The sequence below is a fragment of the Fundulus heteroclitus genome, chromosome 18 (genome assembly GCF_011125445.2).
Source record: "Fundulus heteroclitus isolate FHET01 chromosome 18, MU-UCD_Fhet_4.1, whole genome shotgun sequence".
In the NCBI taxonomy this organism is placed as follows: domain Eukaryota; kingdom Metazoa; phylum Chordata; class Actinopteri; order Cyprinodontiformes; family Fundulidae; genus Fundulus; species Fundulus heteroclitus.
The window spans coordinates 26,330,252-26,351,456 of record NC_046378.1 but is presented as its reverse complement, the minus strand read 5'-3'; the positions used below and the strand labels follow the sequence as shown (position 1 = coordinate 26,351,456).

At 39.3% G+C, this 21,205-nt stretch overlaps 1 protein-coding gene across 2 annotated transcripts in view; it reads right to left on the bottom strand.

Moving 5' to 3' along the window:
- LOC118556583 (endothelial cell-selective adhesion molecule-like) overlaps window positions 1-21,205 on the bottom strand; it is a 93,259-nt gene that overhangs the window by 7,230 nt on the left and 64,824 nt on the right. Inside the window, exons 2-5 of one of the 2 annotated variants that reach the window (XM_036150033.1) lie at window positions 13,266-13,411; window positions 10,230-10,431; window positions 9,668-9,823; window positions 6,240-6,284 (exon numbers count right to left, since the gene is read on the bottom strand). In XM_036150033.1, the coding sequence (XP_036005926.1) occupies window positions 6,240-6,284; window positions 9,668-9,823; window positions 10,230-10,431; window positions 13,266-13,411 (549 nt within the window). The remainder of the gene's footprint in view (window positions 1-6,239; window positions 6,285-9,667; window positions 9,824-10,229; window positions 10,432-13,265; window positions 13,412-21,205) is intronic. The other variant, XM_036150034.1, reaches the window with a different exon arrangement.

Sequence of the window (21,205 nt, the reverse complement as noted above, 5' to 3'; positions counted from 1 at the left end):
ATCCATCCATCCATCCATCCATATTCTAACACGTTTATCCCTTGTGGGGTCTGAGAGGTGCTGGTGCCTATCTCCAGCTGTCAATGGGCAATAGGCGGGGTTAACTATTAACCGACTTACTATTAATTGTATTAGTAATTAGTAATGTATTAGTAACTTGTTAATAATATCCATATTATTAACATTTCACCAATAGCATAAAAAAATAGCAATTTATTTTCCTGATATTGTCCAGGCCCAGCATGAACTAACTGTCATTCTTTGAGATTTTGCCTTTTTTTCTGCAGCACTTGGTTGGTCAAAATTCTGTTTGTATTTGCACCAGATTAACAGGAAGCTTACTTGAACTGTTTTAATAATTTCTCACACAGAAGTCATGACATATTGCTGAGTATGTTTGCATCTGTTACACAATCTGCTCCTCTTTGCACATCTGGTCTTAAAATTGTGAGCTACAAACACAGGCTGCATAAAAACAAACAAGCCTCATGAGGGACTTATCACATCAAATCCCCTGAAATCCAATCTTCGGCGTCATATTGCAGCATGTCTTCATCTGATGGGTTTTTTTTTTTTTTACTTTTATGGCAACATTAAAAAAAGACACGTGTTTTTGTTGAGTAAAATCGCCCTCTGAATGTGTTGCCGCAGTGGCCGGGTGTGGCGTATGCATTTGTGAATGTCCATTGCCCTCCGCACTTAGCCAATCCTGCAGCCTGGAAAAGTAATGGGAACAAGGAGCTCATCCTAATCATTCCAGATGAAAAGTCAAGGTTCACATGAAGCCAGAAAGCAACATATTAAGACCCTACACAGCTGCTTTTATACTAAAGTTATAACAAATGAAAAAAGGGCCTAAGCTTTGTGCTTTTGTCCACACTGTCTGATAGCAATAATGGGAGTTGAGGAGCAGAAAGATTACATTTCCTTTAGTGCTAAAGGAAGAGACAACTGAAATAAGCCTGTAGAGACGCAGGCCTCTTTACTGAAGGAGTTAAATGGTTGGGACTTTACCCACTGTTTGTGCTTACATCAATTGATAAAGTTATTAAACAAGTTAGCAAATGAAGGAACAATGCATTTCAGGACTGCACAATAGTATGTAGTCACTGGACAGAAAATCAAGCAAGTTTAAAAAAAAAAATACTAACTGGAAAAATATCGATTAAGATATATTAAGATAAGAGATGCACTGCGAAACAGGCTGGTGACTGGTATCAGTTGATTTTAAGCTCGACTGGCTCTGATCATGGAAGCTAAAAATCTAATATTTTCTCCATTCAGTAAACACAACCCACTTTCCTACTTACGTCATGTAAGGTTCACAACAAGAATGTTTCGTGTTGGAGTTTGCACTGAGGAAAGTGCATATAGGGTTAGCAATTTCCAGTATCATGGAGGTGTTTAAAAAATGAAGTAAGGCAGAAGCACAGAAAAAGATTTTTAGAATGAAGACTGTATTTTCTACAGATGCATGTTAAATGTCCAGGGGACAGGAAGTCCTCAACAAATAACAACAATTTGGCCTGTCATGGATCATGATTGACTAGGAAATGTCTTTCACCTTTTGGAAATCTCTGATTTAAGAGAAAACACAAACGCTGCTGTTAGTAATGCTAATCGCTCTGACTTAAAGGAAAAAGGCAGTGTGGCAAGGTGTTGGTGCATGCAGCTATTAGACATTTCCATCCCGGGTTTAATTCTCAACCTTGGAACGTTTGCTTCACCCCTTCCCTCTCTACCCATTTTGTGTCAGATTACTGTAAATAAAGGGCACTACAGTGAACCTTTGTTTATCGCGGGGGTTACGTTCCAAAAATAAGTAGACAGTTGTATTTGTTTTAGAATTATTATACATTACTGTACTATAGAACGAAACCAAAGATCAAAACCTGTTTCCAGCCTAATGTTCTTTTTCAAAGCTAAAGCAGACTCCATCCTTATGATGGTCTTGTTGCGGACAGTTATAACCCTTTTTGCATCCTTGTTAAAACTTATTGCTGCTGTCGTCCTTATGTTATTTTCCTCCTTCTTTATGGAACGAACCGAAAATTAAGTTCTTCCATAATGGCGCCCTACAGACGCGTAGCTTCCACCTTCCTTCAGCATGTTCAGAAGTTTAACTTTTTCTGCGATAGTTAGCATCTTGCCCTGCCTTTTGGGTGCGTCTGCAGGTGCTTTTGTCGGTGCAGAACGTTTCGTCGTCATTGTGGGTTTTGTCGTGGAAAAAAAAAAAATTATTTGGCAAGAAATGCATTCTGTACTGTACAGAGATGAGGCACGGAGGAGATTGATTGACATTGGTTTACAGTCCCTTAGCCAATCAGGACGTAGAACACAATAGCCCCATTTACACTACACTTGTTAAACCGAGCCGAGCCGAGACCAGTCTGAGCTTGGATCAGTTAACCAAGCCGAGACGACCGTTTACACATCGCGCTATCCCGGTTCCTTGGTTGCTCCTCACCTCCTAGTGACGATCTGCGGTACTGCTGCTCTCTGGGATTGAAGGCGGGACCAAATCAAAATGGCGGCGCCCGTAACATTCAGGATGTTATGGTTGGACAGAGTCGGCTTTTGGGACGTGGATAAGACAAACGAACGTCTAATAAGGATTTACAGACGCTGAGGTTCATCACACTGCTAAGCAGAATCATCTCTGGAAATCGTGTGGCATGGTAGGGAAGCTAGTATTTTTATGAATGTCTGAAATTTGTCTTAATGGGGTGTGAATCGGGACGTGCAGCCAGACACGCCGGAAAACCCGCGGACAGTCAGCTGACTGTAAGGGGATGACGCGGTCTACTCATGCGCTCTTCGTTATCAGATAACCGGGATAAAAAAAACAGTCCGAGACCACACCAGGAACTGGTCTGCATTTAGCACAGTCCGGTTATGTCTAGCTCGGTTCAGCTCAGTCTGCTGACCGTTTACACACTAGAGTTATCTCGGTTACCGAGCTCGGACTGGTCTCAGTTCAGTTAAAAAAGTGTAGTGTAAACGGGCCTAATGTGCGTTCATATACTGTAAGAAAAGCATAAAAAAACTGCACTAAAAAATATGCGAAAAGGTGAACCGCGTTAAAGCGAGGGATCACTGAAATGCGATAAAATCTTAAATAAGTGAAAAAAGACTGAAAAAAAAGAATAAATTCCTTTTTTACTGGAAAAAGCTAAATATTACACACAAAAATCTGTAACAATGACAGATTCTGTTAACCTCCCTTTGTTGTGATCTGTTAGAGTTTATGTTTTGGTTCAGCTCCCTCTGTGGTCAGGACTCTCCCTCAGCTAATTAACATTCCCCTGATTCCAAGTCACTAATCACAGCTCCTCAGTATTTAAGCTCCCTGGTTTCTTTTTCTCACTGCTGGATTCTTGCGTTGCGTCCACCCTGGACCTTTTCATCGTGAATGCTGATTGCAAGTAGAACTTGGTTTATTGTCTTGTTTGTCACAGTTTCAGATTTTTTAAAGCTTTCATATACTGCTCTGTAGATACATTTAAGTTTAGGCAGTAGGTATTATCTCTATTTCCTGTCTCATAATTATTATCATTATTACAGAAAATCAGAGGTCTGGATAAACCTTTTTCTTTTCTCACCAAGATCTGGAATTAAATCAAATCAAATGTTTGTATTTCTAGGTCAGTTGGAATTGACATTTTTTTATTTGCCAGCTGATTTTTTATTTTTACTTACTTTTACTAAGGCTTAAAATCCTTCAACTACATTGGTTTTATAGGAATCAGGGTTGTCAAAAATGAGGACACTTGCGATTTAAAGAATGTGTTTCTTAATGTGGGATTGTTTCTTGCACTAAGCAAAAAAATTATAAAAATAGAGTTGTAAAGTTTTGAATATGCTACTCCCATTCAAGTTGACTATTTTTATTTATTTAGTTTCACAAAGCCTTACCACGGGGACCAAAAAAACATGAAGTGTGCTGTATGTTTTGAAATGAGAAATTGTCCACTAATAAAAGGTGAGAAAATTAATCTTATTTTTTACTACATTAGTTAGAGAGACTGTGTGTCCCGTCCACACTCCTTGTTTTGCAAAAACTACAGTTGAACCTGATGTTATCCCTCACCCTAACCCAATTACACTCTAACATCAAACAAAACAAATAAACAGAATCTCTGCTAGCAACATTTGTTACAGGATTAAACTCAAAGATATTAATCTTGCGAGGAAATAAAAGTGTGTTCTCCATATGAACGAACCCCTTTAACTAAAAGCAAACTGCTAGTGTCTCTTTCATGGAGCAGAAAGGATCATCCCTCCTGCCTTGTGTCAAGGACATGAAAAATCCCTAGTGAATTCCAAATAAAACAGCTGGGCATCGGCGTCCCCTGCACCTGTCTCAGTTGGATTATCCCATGCATCCATCTTGAAAACCGGCTGCAAGGAAATGAACCCGCCGCTGCCAGATTAGCAATACATCAGCTGACTCGGCGCCTGGAGCGAGTTCAAGATTATCAGATCCCCTTGAGCATGTGGGGGATCTACTTCATATCAAGACGCCTGAATCCTTGCCATCACTGCAAGGTTAAAGGGCTGCAATCTGTGGCTCTTGATAGTTTATACAAACAAATGTATTTACTGTGTTACTCATAATATACAGCTGCATCCTACTAATAGAATATATATCCAACAAAATGGGTAAACACAAAACAGATTTGCATATTTACTCATTTTTGGCTTAATCCTTTCCATAAATTGTGTATTCTGGGGGGTTTTCAACTCTGTATAACATATAGAAAATCATTGACACATTCAGTCACAACACTAAATTTCTGTTACTGATTATGTGACAGATAATAATCGGTGGGTTTTGTCATGTCACAAAATCACAATATCGTCGGTGAAGAGCAGCAGCAGCTCTTAAACATTAAACCATTCTCATGAAAACACACATAAATCCGATTATATGAAACAATTGGAAAATGATTTATCTAGCTTTGAACACAGAAAATGAACCTTGTTTCTACTCATTAAACAAAAGATGGAAAAAAATTTGTGGTCAGCTGTTCGGGTCTGGCTGCATCAAAGCAGTCCCAAACCATAATGCTTCCACCTCCATGCTTAACATTATGTATAAGATCCTTCTCCTGGAATGCCCTACTGGTTTTTCTGAGTGAGCAAAGCTTTAGAAAAGACGTTAACTCTTCTGGTGAAAGTACTTGAAGGGCCAGACCTGGTCATGTTCAAACAATGGTTTTCAATCCTGGTGCTTAGGGCCCTTTTGTCCTTCATGTTTTTGATGATTCTCTTGCTCCGGTATACCAGATTCAAAGGATTTCTTAACATCTCAGCATGTCATCAACGGCTGTAGAAACATGGCAATCACTCATTCATTTAAGTCATGGTTGTGGCAGCACAGAAACACCTAAAACACAAAACTGAAACTGATATTAAATATCCACATATCCAAATATGTCAGGAAATGACACATTTAATTAATTATTAAATGGCTAAGCCAGTAGTTGATAGCTATCTGTAACTGATCACCTATTCTTACATCTTTAGTAAACTCAACAACAACAAAAAAAGACAATGTACAGACAGTTTTGAAAAGTAACATGGTGAAGCATGTCATAAAATAACAATATAACAAAGCAAACGTATTGGGACAACTTATTGAAGGTAGGCTGTGCCAGATTGGGAAGAAACTGATCTTTTGAAGTGGCTGGATCCATACAACACGCTGAATGAACAGCGGACTGGTGATTCTGAGGGATTTTAGGGTAAATACAGCAAAGGCAGCACATGAGGTGGACGGCCAGCCAAAATGGAACCGCATCGAACTGAGAATCATTTGGCTGTCGTTACTGTTTGAGCATTTTGTGTGGAAAAAGTAAAATAAAAGAATAGAAATACAAAACAATTGATGTTATACACATAAATAGGATCTACTTGAATAAATCAGACTGCGAAAGCAACAGATTGAATCTAACACCACATGCATACTGCAAAGATTTAAAGGAAAAAAAATGTGACCCTTTAGGAGAAAATAGGAATAAAAGCATGTCTTCAAACTTGTTTTTCGGATATACCCAAGTCAATAAATTTTTTTTTTTTTAAAATCAAATTTTTTATTTGATGTGGTTCCTTTCTTTCCTTTAAATCTTTTCTAAAGTTCAAATGCCAGGTACAGTCAAGAATATGCGACACCTCAGAATATACTGAGGATTTGAAGTGGAGGTGGGGAGGGAGATTGTGTGATTGAAAACCCTTACCCATGAACCCAAGGACAAGCATGGGCTGGGGACAGGCTCGCCATTCTGAGATTTTATACAGAAGGAAAGATGGCAAACACAGAGAGAAAAAAAAAAGAGCGAGCATGAATGAGAAGATGAGGATGCAGAAGAAGCGGATTAAAACGACGGGAAAAAAAAGGGGTCAAAGAGGGAAATGGGCTGTCCTCTCAGCCCAAAACCCAACCTCTGTCTCTTAGACAGGCTGATCAAGTAATGACATGGGGCCTGTTAGGTGGGGTCAGCAGGAAGTCATGAGTATGAGGGGATCAACAGACAGAGAAAGAGACAGATTGCTGAAAAGAAAGATAAGCGGTGATGGCAGAGTAAATTCAGGAGTCAGATAAGTTAGCGTCGGCACGGATAAACTCGAGCGTTAAAATTGCACGCACACGTGTGATGCGGCTGCGTGCGTGTGCACGGCACGGCTAAAACCTGGGTTAATGGACAATCAGAGGGAGTAGTTTTCCTTTTATGAGTCTGGGACTTTTCCGCCATAAAGAGATGAAGGCCAGGGATCAAAGCAGTTAAGTCAATATGCAATCAATCAGCCTAAGTCCCGTTGTTCAGAAACAGATTGTGCTTTCTCTGCAGCATCATCTGAAAATAAAAAAATCTGTAAAATAATGCATGGCATGCAAAGGAAGGGAAAACTGTGTGCTTCCACCTGCAGAAAGAGGATTTCACGCTGCATGCTGAGGAAAATTGAGAAAGTATCCCCGAGGTATATCTTATCTCTGCAGGAGTTTATTCTAGTGGCCTGGATATAATGTGCCAAAATAAGCAGCATAAACTGAAGCTCTGGTTAAGGCTGAATAAAACTTTATTTGGAGCATTATAAAGAAGAAGTAAATAAAGTTTACAAACTTAAAAATTGTTCCCTTAGTTCCCTTTCTTAAAAATGTGTAGTAAATTTGTAAACCTAGTTCATGTCTAACTGTAGGTGTCAAAATCACATGAAATCAATAACATACAACATTAAAATTACGTGTTGACTAAATGCGAGCTTTACTCATGGTGCCTTGTAAAAGTATTCATGACTCTTGAACTTTTTCATATTTGTCACATTACAGCCATAAACCTCAATGTATTTTCTCAGTAATTTATGATACAGACCATCACAAATTAACGAATAATTATGAAATGGAAGGAAGAGGATGCATAATTTTCCAAAGTTTTTCATAACTTTAGGAAATTAGGTGTAATGTGCATGTTATCTAAGCCATAACAACTCCTTTTTGGGCAATATTACAAAGCTCGGAACTCCACACTACTCGACTACGACATTGGATTTGAGAAGGCTTTCTGGATGGAAAGCTAAACGTCTTCAAACTTGGGAAAAAAGTCCAGTTGTTTTGTTTTACTTTTTTTTTTTTGGAACTTTAGGAAAACTTCCTTTATCATATCAACCAGCTTTGCACAGCCAGAGCTCCACGTTTCTGCTCATTCCTCTTTGCAAAACAGCTAAATCTCTGCCAGACTGGATTGATAGGGCCTGTGTTCCCTCCAGGTTTTTCTTCTGTCTCAAACTATTGCTCTGTAACTATGGAATCAAAGACCCCCACAGCATAATTCTGCCACCTCCATGGTTGATTGTGATGTTTGGGTTGATGTGACACGTCAGTCTACGGCACGCATCACATTTTGCTTGTAGGCTAAATAGTTCAAATAGTCTACGGTGACCCTGACCTAGCCTCGTGAGACCATCCTGATCTCGTGAGCTTTCAAGGTTTCACTCGCAGATCAGTCTGGCTACTCTCCGTTAAAGAAAATTTGGAGCCGTTCACCAAACGAACGTCCAATCAGCGTTGGCTTTGAGGCGGGTTGAGGTGTGACGCAACCGGAAGCGCGACAGTTCAGTCTAAAGAACATGGCGGCTTCAGCTGATGAAACTAGCGTTAGCGTGGCTATCGAGCAAGTTTTATCAGAATTACAGAGTATTTCTTTGCTGGGCTAACGAGCCTTTACCTGCAGCAGCAAGAGTAGCTTGGCTTGTGGTTGTGTTTTCGTCGTCGCTCTGTTACGAGCGATGACGAATCTGATTGGTTTATTTGGCCCGTCTATCACCAACATAGGCCAATCAGCTAACCAGTATTTTCGCCCCTTCCCAAAATTACTTCAACGGAAGGTTTCCAGATGGATATGCGGAGCAAATCTATCTGGCGGAGTCAGGTAAACCCTGACCTGTGTCACGCTGAAACATGACTCCTGTTGGCCTTCTTTTAACAATGGCTTTTTTTCTACCACTCTCTGCACCTCCTCCAGAGTTACCAGGATCTCTTGGCTAATTGTAACACTCATCTTGTCCGGCTTAATATCCACAGGTGGACTCTATTTAGCAGTTAGCTGACTTTAGAAGACAATTGGTTCCACTATATGTTATATAGGGGTATCGCTATAAAGGAGTCTGATTGCAAACGCTTGCCGGGCTTTTTAGATTTATAAAAAAATGTTTTTTTCCTCTTTTTTTTTCCTTCCACTTCACAGCTTTGTGTCGGTCAATAATAAACATCACAGTTGAACAAACTGAAGTTTGTGGTTGTACTTTGAAAAAATAATGTGGAAATGTTAAATGCTACCAAGAAATCCAAGGCAGCAGAGAACCCTCGTGGCGTTTCCATAATTTGATTAGACATTCAGTGCTGAGTGAAAAAAAAATAACATCTTGCTTCAATATGTCTGGAGGGACATACATGGGCTTTTAAATATTTTGCAGCTGATTCTGTGCATGATTTATGAAAAATAGTAATGCCTGGCACAAATGGCACACCGTTAATATTTTAGAGACCTTGGAGGATTCCCAAAAAAATATTTCCCTGGTCTGCTTATATCTTATTAATTTGAGACAACCTCCCTTCATTGCAAAGCCTGAAATCAGAGTGAAAAGCTGTTGAAAGATCTCCCATTATGCGAAACAAAGGTGTGTAAAAAATCTCCAAAACATGACAAATCACCAACTAGTTGTATCCTGTGTACATACATTACCATTCTGTTTGTAACGTGGTAAACAGTGTCTTTGAAATGTGATTATATTTAAAAGAACAAGGTATGCCAGTAAAAGACTGTTAACAACTGTAGGGAAGTACGATTAGTTTGTAGAAATAGACCCATATTTTTCATTCTTATGTAATAGCGTCCCATCATTTTTGCTGAGTGAAAACCTAAATGAGAAACGCAGTAACAGCTCCCAAACAAAATAAAATCAAGAACTAAACTGGAAAATAAAGGATGGACAGATTGCTTGACTTTTGACAGGAATATGCCAATGTTTTGCTTAAATAGACGTCAAAAAATAAAAAATTGGTATGATCAGGGCTGAGCTTCACAAAAGTCTAGCTAGCGTGTGTCTCGTTTATTTTAAGTGTAGGTGCACCGAGTCTTTGAGTACAGATCCATCCACATGTACTCACTTTGCATTGGGGAGAAAAAGACCTCGGACATGGGCGCGGCCTTGGTCCATTTGTACTGAGGGGCGGGTTTTCCCTGGCTGGACTTGCAGCTCAGAGTCACGTTGCCTTTCACCACCGGGTTTCCCATCATGCTGCACAGCGGGGGCGAGGGAGGGACTGGACACGCAGACATATGGGGTTATTACAGCATATTAACACATGAGATAGGAAAACACAACCACGACTCTTTCCAGAACATGCCCATTTGTTTTAATCCGCCACGAGTGATGTTGAGATTTCTTAGGGCAGTGGCCAGATTGCATAAAAATAAGTAGATATTACAACTCCCCTCCTCCCTCTGTTTTCTATCTGCTTCTGGAAGGATGACATAATTCTCTTAGAGCTCACCGAATCCCTTAACAGCAGATGAGTTTTATTCCTTATGTTCCATTCAGCAGACTGCCTCAATCCAAAATCCCTCAAAATAGTTTTTATTTGGCCTGAAGTTGCAGAAAATTCCAAAGACACGAGATCTGATTCCATCTGAACCCCAAAGTTCCCTCTGGCAGCCAGGGTTGGTTACCTTTGACGTTAAGCCGCAGCTCTCCAGAAATGCCGTGACCTCCGGGGACGATGACGTGGCAGAAGTAGAGGCCCGAGTCGGTTTCCTGTGTGTTGTTGATGTAGATGGAGATGTTGGCTGATGGCATGGCCACACTGAAGCCGACTCTCTTGGTGAACTCGTTTTGTCCATGCCCAACTTTACCTGAGCTAAAGTTGATCACCTAGGTAAAGGAAATACAGCGGTATTGGGTGGTTAATAATGAGAAAAATACATTTTTGTTTTTGTTTTCTTTTCTCCAGTTTTTGCAGACGTTTTGCTCACAGACTTGCCTGTAGTTCTGCACTGAATTCACAAAGCAGAAAGCAAAAGAAATAAAAACAAAGAATACAAGCAGGAGCATGCCGCCCATCAAGCGCAACACCGGGGAGCAATTTGAAACTATTTTTGTATCAGCTTGCTGTTATTCTCTCATTGCAGATACAAAAGATATAAACCAAGATAGAGAAACTGAGTTAGTTTTTTAACTGAGTTACTCAATGGATAATGTTAAAAATCAGCTTGTAAAATTATTACAAATACGCAACAAAGGAAATATCGATTATAAGGTCAGAACAAACCAGGGTTATTGCCGAGGGGATCAGAGCGTGTGTTCATGGTCGGTACGCCTCTTCAGTGTTGCATGGATGACTGGGACAATACCGCTGGATCACCAGAGAGAAAGGACTGGGGCGTGTGTTCCAATTATCAAGGGATCACTCTTATAAGCATTACTCTGAGGTATTGGAGAGGAGTGTCCAACCGTTTGCTCAACCTCGGATCCAGTTGGAGCAATGCGGCTTTCATCCTGGGTGTGAAACAGTGGCGGTGGCTCAAAGCAGCTGAGCTGCTTCTCAACATCAAAAGGAGTCAGTTGAGGTGATCTGGACATCTGATCAGGATGGCCCCTAGGCGCCTCATTTAGTTTTTTTTTTATCATGTCCCACTGGTAGGAAACCATGGGGAAGACCCAGAACTTGCTGGAAGGACTATTTATTCCATCTGGTCTGGGAATTCCTTGGGATCCCAGAGAAATAGATGGTTGTCGCTGAGATTCTGGGTTTCTCTCTCAGACCTGTTTCATCCTTGAGCTGATCTCTGATAAGCAGAAGACAATGGATGGATGGATGGATGGATGGATGGATGGATGGATGGATGGATATGCAAGAAAACACCAATAGACCCAGCCTCAACCCTCCTTTGATTTTGTTCATTGAATTCAGTGTCAAATGTAAATTATAACCACAATCCTTCAATTATTTTTGTTGGTATTTTAAGGGATAGACCAAAACAAATCAATGTATGATTATAAGGTGCAGTGGGAATGTCACAAATGTAAAACAAATGTTTTACAAATACAAATCTCAAAAGTGTGGCATGCATATGTTTCTCTTAAGGTTCCCTATGTCAGTACTTCCTAAAAGCACTTTTTGCTGCAGTTGTCTAGCTGGAAGGCGAACCTCCACCCCCGTCTGAAGCCACCTCTATATTTTACCATGAGCAAGTTGTGTTCAGGGTGACAAAAGCAGCTAATTTCATGCTACAAATTGTGTTTTGCAAGTACTTAACCCAGCTTCAAATTTCTCCATAACTTTATCCCTGACCTGTTTTGTGTGTTTATTGGTCTTTATGATACTGTCTGCTAACTAACGTTCTCCAACAAACCTTTGAGGCCTTCGCAGAACAGCTCAATTTACACAGGTGTTATATCCCACATGGACTGACTATCTTCTAATTAGACAACCTCTGAGGGCAATTGGTCAACGTGTGTTTTATTTAAGTGGTAACAGAGTAAAAGAGGCTGAATACAAATGTATATCACAGTTCTAAAATGTTTTATCAGTAAAAAGCTTAAACATCATGTTCCATTCTCCTTTCACTTATCAGTTAACCTGTCGCCTTGTGTTGCTCCATCACATAAAACACCAATAAACACAGAAAAATATATAAGAAATTTAGAACGGCATAAACTTTGCATATTCTTGCAAGGCACGCTGTTCGCAGCAGCCATGTGAAGATGTGCAGATTAACGACAGAAACCGACATCCTGACATGAAGATAATCCTGATACAGATGGAGGATGTTGAAATTTAGGCTGATTTTCCGTCTGAGATAAGCTCACAGGCATTGCACACTGAAATTGTTTAGCTTATATTAATCACGTGTGCAGATATGCATCTGCGGGACATCACATGGAAGCAGCGCAGCACAAAGTGAGAAAGTGTCATTAGCGGGGTCTTTTCCTTAATGACATCCATCCTCGGTTACCTCTTTCCAACCATTAGCCATGACGTCTGATGTGATCCTGAACTCTTCAGATCAGGGACAAAAAATGGCATTATGCATTATGAAAATTATACATCTTCTTAGGCGTTCATTTGAAGGTGAGCAGACCTTAATGGTTAGGGTCAGGGCTAAAAAAAGAGCAAATTTCAAACCGACACGATAATAACCGTATCCTAACAAATCTGTTCGGTTGCGTTTTCATCAGAGGATTTTAAGTTCAATGAACTCTGCCAAAGTACTCAAAAGGATCAGCCAAAAAAATACAGCCGTTTATGGTAAATCTCTTAAAGTGACGGTTGTTTTCCTACCGTCAGCGGTTTGGACAGGGTAGCTGGACATATGAGGGCTGCAGCAGGTTTAGAAAACACAGTAATACAGCTGGAGAAGGGGGGTAACACCCAGAGGAAAGAGTCATAATGCTTTTTTGGAGCTTAAACCTAAAGGTTTACAAGCAATGACTTACATCTGAACAAGCTTGCAGACTAATTTGATTTGTCTAATCTTTTTAAATGTACATTTGGAATCGAGTATTGTTTTCACACAAGCTTGATTTTTGAATCTGAGTATTTGCATATTCCTCAAATCTGATCCGTTTGAAAACCAACTTTCAAATCAAACTATCAAAAACGAGATCCAAGACTGCTAGGATTGTGGTCTTGTAAACAACAACGTTATTTTATATTGTCCTAGCTTAAGCTTCAGATGTCTGGTTCCCAGCTTCGAGCTTCTCACCTGCTTGGACTCATTCCCTGTAAAGTGCCAAATGACGGTATTTTGGGAGATATCGGAGCTGGGGCTGTACCAGGCCTGTAACACCACCATCTGGCCCTTCACCACCTCCATCTCTCTGCTGGGCATTTCCACCTTCCGGGTGTCACCTAAAACCATAACACAGGACAAGCCGGCGGGTTAATAAGGTGTTCATTTTGCAGATCGCATAAAAATATGCAGAACAATGTACAAAGAAATCAATCTATATGCAGAGGCAGCGTGATCATTTCATACTGAGTTATCCTCCGTAGCACCAATAATGCGAACTTTACTTCTCGTATGTTTGGCATACTTTTCTGTGATTTATTAACACTCTCGATAAAAATAAATGTGTGGTTTGTTTTTTTGCAGCCAGCTAACCTTTGTCAAATATGAAGGCGGATAGCAACCTGCCCTTGCTGATTTATTTTTGGATATACCTTTAGATGGCAAAAAAAAAAAACATCTTTCCCAGCTATAATTACAATGAACATGTTCCCATCTGAGAAGTTAAAACCCATTATTATGTGGAGTTTTTTTTTTTAATTTGAATTCACCTTAGAGGTTTTCCCTTTAGATATATTTTTTTAATAATGTTGTTTTGGAAACCTTTGTTAACTTGCTTGGAAGAAAGCAGGATGAATTATTTTAGTGTCCACAACAATTTTATTAACTGTCATATCAGATGATAGTAACTAAAGGAGAATCACACGCACAAAAAAAACAATCATGGAAAACACTGAAAGAATAAAAAACAAGTTAAATATCTAGTGTATGTTACATTTAAACTCGAGTGACTGGAGCTAGCTGGGTGTTTTGGGCATTGAGTTCCCAAAAGATGCCCCACCCCTGCCTGTTACTGTGCACTTGCTGGTCAGCTGACTGAAAGAAAGCCAAGTAATGTTTCCTTGAGTAAAAAAATAAATAAATAAGAAAAATCAGGCTGTTTGAAGGTATTTGAAAAACAGTCAGCAGGTGGCTACCAAGGGAGTTCCACTCGTTGTCACTCTTAAGACAGCGCTGTTTAGAAGTTGCATTTGGCTAGCTAGGAGCAGCATGTCTGTTCAGCAGCAGAATGCAGGCTAGCTACTCAAAACAACTTAAAATTCTAATTATTTTAGTTTCAAGGGGAATCGTTGTTGCTCTTCCTGTTTAGATGAAAGCAATTAGATCTCATTGTATTTTCTTTTATTTTTATTTTTTGTGCAATTAGTGTAAAACAATGGTAATGTGTTACTTAACATTATGCCCCCTTAGAAGCTAATACCAGCCAAGACTAAGTTATTTTTTAGACAAAATGACTAATATGAATTAAGTCATACATTGAGTCTACATGAATCCATGTGTATGCTGTCCTATGTGTAAGTCTTAAATCAACATTTTGTTTGACTAACTTGGGTAAAAGGGGTATAAAAATAGGAACGAATGAAAGAAAAAGCTTGAGGAAATGTAAAAATTTAGAAATTTGTTTGGAAATATTTTTTGCATTACTCAGGTGTCAATTTAAAAAAAATATAAAAATACAAATTATTTAGACAAAATGAGAATTACATAACTTAAAAAACACTCAAACTGAAAAAAACAAACTTTTTTATACAGAAAACAATGAAGATAACGTTGCTAAAGAGAAGAAATATGTGGTAATACCTCTGTGTGATCAACACAGCTGATCTAAAATAAAAGGACCTAAATAATGACAAACGTTTATATATAAGATCTGAGAGGAGGCTTTCAGACTCACAAGGTGCCCAGTCACCAGAACCCGACAGCTGAAGCTGGATCAGCTGATCCCAGCAGCCGACTTCTATCTGTGTCTCCAGTTTGAAGTTTGGTTCAAAAACTACAGCGAGAAACGAAAAGAGAGCTCCAGCTGTCCCTAAAAGTCCTCCAGTTGCAGAGAGGAAAACAGAGAAATGTTTGCTTCATGTGCTCAGACGGGATCATGGGCAGACCAGAGGATGAAAGAGAGCGAGTGGAGCAGACCGCCTGCTGAGATCGCCACATCTGCTCAGCTGGACACGCCTTCTTTCTTTTTCAGAATGAGAAGAGGCAGGAGAATATGACCCAAAAGCGTAAAAGCAAAAGATACGTATGTTTTTCTGTTTCAAAATTCAACGCAAATATCAATTTCCGGCAGTTTCGCAAAACTTCCCATTTATGAGGAAAAAAAAAATCTGATTTGTTTTCTTTGTGCTAGTTTGTCAGATTAGTCTTAGTAAAGCTTTTTTTCATACTTATTAATTACTTATCATAAATGTATTAGTTGTTGTCATATTGTGTGTGAGAGAAAGAAGCCAATCTCACACAGCTCTGCAATTAGTAAATTTAATATTTCGAAACAAAGCCAAAACAAAGGCAGAGTTGATATATTAAGCTTAAATTTTCTGCATTACTGATCAGTAGGGATAGTGTGCTTGAAGTGGTTAGTATTACTATGTATTACTTAGAGTAAATTCCGTACATTAACAGAGATCTCCAAAATGCTGCCAAAATTTCCGGCATTTTTTATGGCAGGTCCAATTTGATTTGTCAAAAAGAGTTTAAAAAAAGCAACTCTGTGATATGTTTAACTTTCTATTACCTGCTGTGTAGCATGAGTGAACAGAAAACACGGCAACCAAATCCAGTTTCCTCTTACACCTCATCGATTCTTCTAACTTCACCTTTAATTGATATATAATGTCAAACTTCCATATAGGAGAGTGTTGTTTGCAGTGCGACCTGGTAGTGCTTAGCTATGGTGTATTCACTGATCCGGAAAAAAAAAGATCTGCCTTTTGGTTTCCAATCACAAATTGGAAGATCCAAGTGTAAAATAGTGTAAATTCAGTCAGCATCAGACTTCTTGGTGCATCTCTAATTGAAGCAATTACTGGTGCCCACATAGCAATAAATGAAGAGCGTTGAACTAACCCAGTCACGAGAAAGGGATTATGTTCGCCTTGTTAAAGTAAATCTTTAAAAGATTCCCCAAAATTAAAGGTCTAATATTTTATAGATTAGATTACAACAAAATCTGATGTAATATTCTAATGGAGCATGAAAAGGGGATTATTTTGGTCTTTCAAAATAAGGTTTAAAGCTACTCAGCAAAATAAAAGCCTCAGTATTTCAAAGACGGTATTACGATAAAAAGAGATTCTACATTACTAATGGGATTTAACCAGTCAGCAAACCGGGATTAATGATGCTGTTGCAAAATAAAGCTTAGAGATATACTTGAAAAAAAAAAGTCTAAAAATTTAATAGACGACATTATTGCCGAAGAGGACAGCACATTACTAAAGGACTCTAAGCAGTCATGAAAGAGAGATTAAGGACGCCCGTTCAAAATAAATCTTAAAGACTTTCTAATTAAATTAATAAAAGATTTAATTTTTTTCAAAGTGGAAATTATTGCGTAAGGTGATATAAACTAAAGCAGACGAGAAGTAGGAATTTCCTCACCCTTCAAAATAAAACTTAAAGAAACTCTTCCAAATAAAAGCCTTAGTATTTAATAAATTAGTTTACTGCCAAACGAGATTCAAATTTGTAAATTTAATTAAACTAGGCATTTAACAGGAATTGTGTTGGCCTTTCAAAATAAAGCTTGCAGTCTGGTCAAAATACGTTTTTTGTTTCTTAATAGCTTGACCATAACAAAAGTACAGTTCAGATTCCTTAAGGGCTTTGAGGCTGGAAGTGGAGGAGGTATGTTGGATATAAAAAATAAATAAATTAGGTAAGGAATATGTTGCTAGACAGTATGGACCAAACTCCAGGCACCAACAACAGTTCTGTAGCGATTTTTCAACTTCGCTTTATTATGTTTTGAAACAATGTCTTTGATTGATCAAACATTTTTGATGAAGCAAGAACCCGCTTACTGTCTAACTGAAGAATGCTTAATTTAACTTTTAGCATACATTTTAAGGTATGCTAAGTAAGAAATGCTAAAATAATGGTAATCTCAATACTACCAAAAACAATCCTGATACAACCGTTTCCTTATTAGGCAGGTATTGTATTTTCATGCACTTCAATATTATTAATGTGAGATTAGTGCAAAGGAGTGGAAACATCCTAGGACGTTTTAACGTAGTGATTTTTTTTTAGACATTAAAACACTTTTTATGTTCCCAAATGACATTAATTTGTGTGACTATATGTATTTTTAAAGTCACTGTCTTTTTTTCCCAGCTAACGCTAAGTAACATGCTCTGAAACCCCATCATCACTCTCTCCATTGAGTCTTGAGTCTGTATCCCAAAGAGCTCCCAGACCCTCTCCAATACTATCAGTGAACAGAGACTGGACAAAGATGACCGCATAAAACAGCTGAACAACTATTTTTAACCTCATTTTACAATTTCTCACGTATATAGTAATTATTTTTGTATTGCAGCAATGCTCATCATCAGTCACTTAGGCCCCGTTTACATGGAGACTGGATTAGGCAAGGCAAGTTTATTTGCATAGCACATTTCTGTAACAGGATAATTCAAAGTGCTGTACATGAACAGAACATAAGCAAAACAAAAACATTACAGAGGAAGATTAGGTGTATCCACAAAGCTATTTTGTCATGTAGGCATTGCGTCCACACAAATCTTGTGTCTTGGAAGAACAAAAATGTTAGTTTGCATGAAAATTTTCAAAAACACTGGTTTTGTATTTTTGTGAGTACATGCTAAACCGGTCTATCTGAAACTATGACATTGTAGATTTACCTCTCTCTGTAGCCCAAATGCACCTCACTCACACAAATAACAACAAGCATGGCGCTGTTCAGTGTTGCTTCCATGCTAAGGTAAATATTGCCTTTGTCATTCCTTGATCAGTGTGTGCTTCTGTGCTTTTTGTGTCTCTGCTCTATCTTCTCTAACCCCCTGTCGGTCGAGGCAGATGACCGTTCACACTGAGCCTGGATCTGCTGGAGGTTTTCCTCCCTGTTAAAAGGGAGTTTTCCTCTCCACTGTCACCTCATGCTTGCTCAGTATGAGGGATTGCTGCAAAGCCATCAACAATGGAGACGACCGTCCCTGTGGCTCTACGCTCTTTCAGGAGGAGTGAATGCTGCTTGTCAAGACTTGACCCAATCTGCTGGGTTTCCTTAGTTAGGAAACTTTTTGATCAATCTGTATAATCTGATTGAATTTGACTTTTTAAAGTGCCTTGAGGTGACGCGTTGTGAATTGGTGCTATATGAATAAAACTGAATTAAATTCAATTGAATTCATAGCTGAATCTATTGGTCCTCGTCTACAACCATGAGCAACATGCTACATAGAATCATATGGACCACTTGTTTCTGGATCCATATCGAAGAATAAGAATGTGACTGTGTTTACTTCATGAGTTGTCTGCGCTTGTCCGGTGTTTTTATGCGGGCTTTTGTGGCAGTGTGACAATCTGGTCAGTAATCTCAGTGGAAAGACAAAATCCATTGTTTAAATAAAGTCATAAGAAGTCTCTTGCAGGTTGCCACACACACAGCAAGGATGTCAGGAATTCTGCTTTTTGGAGCTGGGGGTTATCTGTCATTTCGGCAAATTCAGACAATCTCAGCAGCTGTTTTGGCCATGGTGAGGCTGCCGGGGATGCATGAAGGACTAAACCAGGCTGTGAACACTCAGACTCAGACGCTTTGTGACCAAAACCGCAAGCTGTATGCAATCCTTGCACAGATTCAATGTAATGCAACAATTATTGCATTTGGATTAATTGTTGGAGTTCGGCCAGCAATGGGCCAGGTGTTACTGTTCTGGGAGGCGAGTAGCTGGTAGCCCAGCTAACAAAGTTAGCAGTGTTTAATGCAGCCCGACGGGCTTGTCAGCGGTCCACTGTGATCCTCACGTACATTCAGGGCATTCTTTTTTGACAAAAAAATGTAAAATTGAAATAGATAACTGGTCTACTTACTGTTTAAAGCACCTTCACCATCAATCTAAACTGTGGGGTCTAAATGTAAACATCTTCCACGTCTCAGGGCTTTATATTCAGTCTGCTCACGTCAGAGCTGTCGAGAAACGAAGCCGTCGACAAGTCATGTATGCATGAGATTAACATCTTTATCATCACGGTCTTGTCAGCCTGACGTTGATTGATAATGTACAGAAGCCCAGGGCGCAGAAGAATCATCTATTTTCTGAATTTTGACACAAATCCTGACGGTACTCTGATTTCATTTTCACCTCCGACTGACCTTACTGCTGAACAAACCCATGGATTTGCTGTCACAGCCATCTCGAGGAAATCATCACGTTTATTATGCATTTCGTAGGTGAGACTCAATCATGCAGGATCAGGTTTTTTATTCTTTATTTCAGTGGGACAGCACTGCATGCATACCTTCTGCAGCAAACCAGCAGGATGCACGCACGTAGTCTGAATGATACTTCTGCTGAAGTAGGCTAATGCCCCGCGGGCGTCCCCGCTCCACACCGTTCTTGTGTATCTTTGAGGTTTATCCCCACAAGTGTGTCATCCAATTGTTTATTAAATGAAGAAAAACCTTCACTAATCCGGAGCTCTCTCTAACTGGGTTGCAAACGCGTGTGTGTGTGTGTGTGTGTGTGTGTGTGTGTCTGTGTGTGTGCGTGCGCGTACTTGTGTATCTGCGTAGAAACCGGAGTTTAGGATGTGGATATGGAATTAAAGTCAACTTAAATCCTTCGGAGGTAAAATGAAATAAAAATCCAGAGATGCTAATAGAGAGGATGATGTGATGATACAATGCGGCCGTTCGGCTCTGTCCTAATTATTCTTTGCTGCAGGCTACAATTTAGTCTAGCCACGCTTTACATGTGCTAATAGGATTCCTTTCTTCAGAATAAACACTTTTTTCCCTTTTTTTATTATTATTTTGCTGCGGGCTAAGAGATTTTGGGCTGCAAAAGCATTTCAGACAGCAGGGACAAAACTTGACAGAATAATAATCAGTCAAGCGTGTTATGCCTGACTGAGCTAGATCTTAGTTCACAAACCCAATGTGGAGTTGCTGTAATATCGCCTGTCGCCTGCAGGGGGAGGCAGATTACCACGGCAAGCGCTTCATCTGGCTATGATATGTGATACCATTCATCAGCTGAACAGTAAATGTCAGCAATTAAGACTGACAAATGAATGGGTGACACTAATGTGATTTCTGTTTTTTCAAAATGACCGTTTAAAACGCACCCTGTGAGGAGTCCTAAAAAAATGGGCAAAATATGTGTTGTTTCAGACAGAAATCCCCACAATTCCCATCCAAGTGAAATGCTGCTGCGCTATTATGATCAAATGAAGGATAAAAAAGTCAGCCTCTCTCTCAAAGCCCTCAGGGAGTTATGTAGGCCTCAGTGAAGATAAACTGATCCTCTTTAACCAGCCACACTCTATCTCCCAGAGTAATCTCTGCTTCCACCCATGTCTTTCCCTCATGTGAGTCGCTCTCTGGAGCCGAAGCTTTGGCTGAGGTTCAGATTGACTCTCTATTTACACCCGTAACCTCCTGTTGTCCCATTGATACAAACAGCTGTCTCCCTGGAAATGAACTGACAACCTTGATTAAAAAAAGGCAATATGAAGCACCGATTACACATCAGTTTGCATATATCGAATGCTTTCTAGGAAAAATCAACTTGCAATGTGGGATTTTGATTGTGATAATAAGTGCCAGCCACATTTAGTGTCACCACTGATAAGGGCTATAAAAAGACGCTAAATGCATTTTTCATGACAGTAGACTAGAATAATCTCTTAAAAAAAGTTATCCTGCGATTTTTATTTTAACAAATGTCACAATTGCTATTACCCCTGCTGACAATACTTTGACCAAATTCCTTTCACCAATAGAAGAACTCTTAATCTACTCCTGTAACACTCACAAGGATGGAGCATACAGAAAAAGGAATTTGCAGCTACTCCATCCTCTCTACATTACTCTTTCTCAAAGAAAA